The following is a 4589-nucleotide window of genomic DNA, read 5'->3' on the forward strand; positions in this document are numbered from 1 at the left end:
ACACCTCATAAAATAGACATGCTTTATCCGACATGGGCCAGATTTGTTGTGGAACTTTCTCTCTAACGGAAGTACGGACTCAGTCAAGCAAAAGTTTATATGACTTTCCTAGAGCTACTTCCTGTTAGCAACATGCTAACCATTAGCCGCTAACATGGTTGTGTTCAGTATCACCGGGTGATGGTACTCTGTTAGTTTGGTCTAAATCCTGTACTGGGAAGTGCCTCAAAAAGGGAGATAATATGATTTTGCATGGTTCTTGTTTATTACGTCGCCATGGTAACTGAAAATGGCAGCTTATACAAAAAGAGCACCTGACTGGATGAAGAGGCACTTTTTAACATGTATACTATGGGGGTGAAAATTTAATATATTTAACCTGCCAGACCAGGTTTTGATCCTACAACCTCTGGAGTACCAGTCCCACAAGTTAGCCAATGGACCAAACCCCAGCCATATACAGGCTTGCATTTGGCGGAGTATAACTGTATACATGGCCATTGAAGAGCATTGGGTGAGAGATGGCGGTGTGCAGCACTTCGTTTCTCGGGAACGGTAAATGCTAGAGACGTAATTTTTTTTCTGCGTTTATTTCGTAACGGATAGGGGAACATGACAAGCGCTGGGTTTTTGCTGGAAATATTTTAATAAAGGCGCAAAAAATTATGATATAGAAGGGATTTTTATGGAAATGCAAAAATGCATTAAAAATGGTCCCGAACAAATTGCTGTAGCTGAAAAAGTATAAGAGATATCAAAATAATTATTTCAACAGTTACCATGGCTAACTTCGTCGCCATGGTAACTGGAAATGGGGTGAAGTACAAATAGCACACTTCACGGCATCGAGACGCACGTTTTGATATATACTTTGTGGGGGTAGACCCTACGGTTCGGGCTGTATTAACGGAAGAAACGGACGGAAGAAAAATAAATAAAAAGAAAGAAACCCTTATTTGGTGCATAGTAATAGCTCTGCCCATGCATTTGCATGGCAGTCCCCTAATGAAGAGGACACTTTTATTGGAAAGCATTTTGCAATGACAAATAAAGACAATAAAAATATTATTATAAACTTTGCCAACTGTGATGATGTAAATATAGTTAGTTAAGCAACAAAACAAAACATAAGTAGCTCCATAAAGGCAGCTGATCTCTGAGCAGTGAAGAAATGACAACAATGAGCTCTCAGCAACAACAGTGGAGACTAAAGAAACTGAAATTAAACTACACATTTTTTACCAATTGAACCTCAGAAGAATTCCAACTACTTCAGTTTTACAAACTCAGCAGAGGATCCATCAAAGAAGGACCTGAGCCTGATCCCGGCATGTAGAGGCTGAGTGAATGTGGTCTGGACTCTGTGGAGGAGAGTCATGGTTTCAGAGACGCTGTAGAAAGACAGAATACCTGCTCTGTGATCCAGGTACACTCCTATTCTGGAGGAAACTGGACCTGAGACTGGAGTTTGAATGTTGTTGTGACAAAATGTGTAACTGTTTGTTTCAAGGCGTAAAGACCAAGATTTGTCGGTCAATCCAAATAAACATTCATTTGACCGTCCTGCTCTCCTGATGTTCTTATATGAAAGTGCTATATTAATTCTTCCTCCTCTCCTCTCCACCTCCCAGTAACAACGTCCAGTCAGACCCTCTCTACTCAGAACCTGAGGCCAATGGGAGAATCTGTCTGGATGATCAGGATAAGACTGTTGTTGTTTCAGTAATGTTACTTTTCTGTTCCCTGCAGATAATAACAGATTATTGTATGCTGTGTTTGGATCCAGAGTGATTTCTTGTGAATATTTTAAAAACTCAGCTCTGGTCTTTGTTTCTGGTCCTGATAGTAAAACGTCAACTTCAGTCACAATCAGTGAGATATTTTTCCCCGTCTCTCTCAGGATGTCCTCTAGTTTCTCTCTGAGCTCTGACACAGCTGCTGTCACATCCTCAAAGTATCTCAGAGGACGAATATTGATGCTGGGTGAGTGTGTAGACTCACTGAGAGCTGACAGTGAGGGGTAGTTGAGGAGAAACTGGTTGTGATCCTCTGTGTCTGAGAGCTGCTCCAGCTCAGCGTCTTTCCTCTTCAGCTCAGTGATCTCCTGCTCCAGCTTCTCCTGAAGCTCTTTGACTCGACTCACTTCAGTTTCCTGCTGGGATCTGATCTGCTGCTTCACATCAGAGCTTCTTTTCTGGATGAGACCGATCATCTCAGAGAAGATCTTCTCACTGTCCTCCACTGCTTTATCAGCAGAGACATTGATGGCCTCCACCTCCTGTTGAAGCAGCTTCACATCTTTCTCTTGGTCCTGGATCCTCTGCTGGATTTGTTGTTGTCTCACCTGGAGCTCCTTCTGCTTCTCAGTCCTTTCTGCTGCAGCTGGGACTGTTTCATGGTCTTTATGTTCATCCATAGTGCAGAGATAACAGATACACTGCTGATCAGTACGACAGAAGATCTTCATCACCTCATCATGACGAGAGCAGATGTTCTCCTGGAGGTTCTTGCATGGATCCACCAGCTTGTGTTTCTTTAATGGTGGAGCATCATAGTGAGGCTGGAGATGATCCCTGCAGTAGGAAGCAGGGCAGAACAAACAGGACTTGACAGCTTTCCTCTTCCTCCCAGTGCAGACATCACAGGCCACATCTTCAGGTCCAGCATAGCAGAGATCATCTGGAGAAGCTTGGAATTTCTCTTGGTGCAGCTTAACTCCCTTCTCAGCCATTTCACCTCTCAGTAACAGGGACGTCTGAGTTCAATTTTTTCAAAACTGGTGTTAGGTACACAGCATGTCATTGTAGTCAGTGTCAGTGGTGACACCCACTGCCAGATGCAAATGGATAGGGAACAAGGAAATATTGTGGACTGTGTGTTTCATAAAAATTCCAGACTGGTCAGACAGTCAAAATATCTGACACCAGAAGAAAATGGAAACCATCAGTTGTACCTGACTCACCTTTCTGCTGCTTCTTCACCACTGAGACACTCAGAACTGGCAATGTTCTCCTTGAATTTAAGTTTTTCTGTGAAATTAAAACTAAAAAGTTTCTCTGGCTTTTTTGAAATTTTGATACCCAGGTATTTTACATACTCAAAGGTTATCTTAATAGGTCTAGTTTCCAGAAATAATGGGCCTAGGTCATTAGCTAAGGCAAGGCAAGGCAAAGCACGGCAAATTTATTTGTGTAGCACATTTCAGAACAAAGACAACGCAAAGTGCTTTACATGATTAAAATGTAGGAACATAAAGTTTGATTCCTGGTATCTTGTTTTACTCAGCTACATTTAGATTGTTTTTCTGGTTCCTTTGTTGCCCTATCTCAGCCCCTGTTGCCACTAGCACTCTCTCTCTCTACTGAGTTTTCCCTCCAGCTCCTTCTCCACACCTGCGCCAATCAACCCCTGCCATTGTTCCAGCTCCTATCCTCCCAGTATATAAGCTTCTTTCTCTTTTTTCACTCATCACTGGTTTCTACTGTTGTTTCCTGTCACCTTGTCTGATCGTTTCTTCATGCATATCCCAAGTCTATGTTTTCGTTTTGCTCTGGCTCCTGCGTTCTCTCCAGTGTTTGTAAATGTTTGGATTTTTCATTAAACTCACTTATAACGGCTCCCTGCCTTGGTCTCTCTGCATTTGGGTCCTGCAACAACGTCTCCCAAAACATGTCACATGCTCCCTCATGCTAATTGCCCGGGGCTCAATGACCAAAGTGGCGTTAGGGGACATCCCTGCTGTGTCCCCCTCTTTAAAGCAAACGGGTGACCTATCTGAGTTGATAAATGAGGCATTAGGCTGTGAATAAAACATGTGCACCCAAGAGATAAAAGATGGGCCCACACTAAACCTCTCCATAACCCTAAAAAGATACTGCCATTCCACCTGGTCAAAAGCCTTTTCTGCATCTAGACACAGAATGGCCTTCTTAGAGGTTTTGTCAAAGGGACAGTACATAATGTCCATCACACGCCTAACGTTAAAGAAAGGGAATCAATTTCCAATGAAGCCTGTCTGATCAGTGTGAATATTTGATTCTACACATATATTCAACCTATTGTAAAATTTTAGTTAATATTTTTAAAATATAGGTTGAGCGTGAAAATTGGATGGTAAGATGAAGGCTCCGTTTTATCTCTGTCCGGCTTCAGCAATAGCAAAATATTAGCATCAAACAGGGTTGGGGGAAGACTTTCAGATTCTACTGAGTGTAAGAACATCCTATATAGAATTGGAGGTATTTGATTTGCAAATTTCTTGTAAAATTAAATTCCAAATCCACCTGGTCCTGGGGTTTTCCCATTTTGCATTTTTTTTTAATTTATTTATTTATTTTTTAATTTCCTTTATTTAACCAGGTAAACCCCGTTGAGATCTGGATCTCATTTTCAAGGGGGACCTGGGCAGAAATCTGCAAAAACACTACAACCTGGTTACAAAAATAAAACCAATTAATACATATGCACAAATATAAAACAATAAAAACAATTTAAAAGCAGTGACACTGTTTCATACAAGCTTGTTGTCTATCTTTAAGAACCGCTCGAAATAAGTCCAATGAAATAGTTTCTGACATCTTGAGCTCAGA

At 41.5% G+C, this 4589-nt stretch overlaps 1 protein-coding gene across 1 annotated transcript; it reads right to left on the reverse strand.

Annotated features, from left to right (window-relative positions):
• Window positions 1-1267: 1267 nt before the first annotated feature.
• Window positions 1268-2731, reverse strand: LOC105919278 (tripartite motif-containing protein 16-like). Its single transcript, XM_036146829.1, has one exon. The coding sequence runs from the start codon at window positions 2729-2731 to the stop codon at window positions 1268-1270; it is 1464 nt and encodes a 487-aa protein (XP_036002722.1).
• Between the last annotated feature and the right edge of the window lie 1858 nt (window positions 2732-4589).

The sequence above is a fragment of the Fundulus heteroclitus genome, chromosome 14, assembly GCF_011125445.2.
Source record: "Fundulus heteroclitus isolate FHET01 chromosome 14, MU-UCD_Fhet_4.1, whole genome shotgun sequence".
Taxonomy (NCBI): Eukaryota; Metazoa; Chordata; class Actinopteri; order Cyprinodontiformes; family Fundulidae; genus Fundulus; species Fundulus heteroclitus.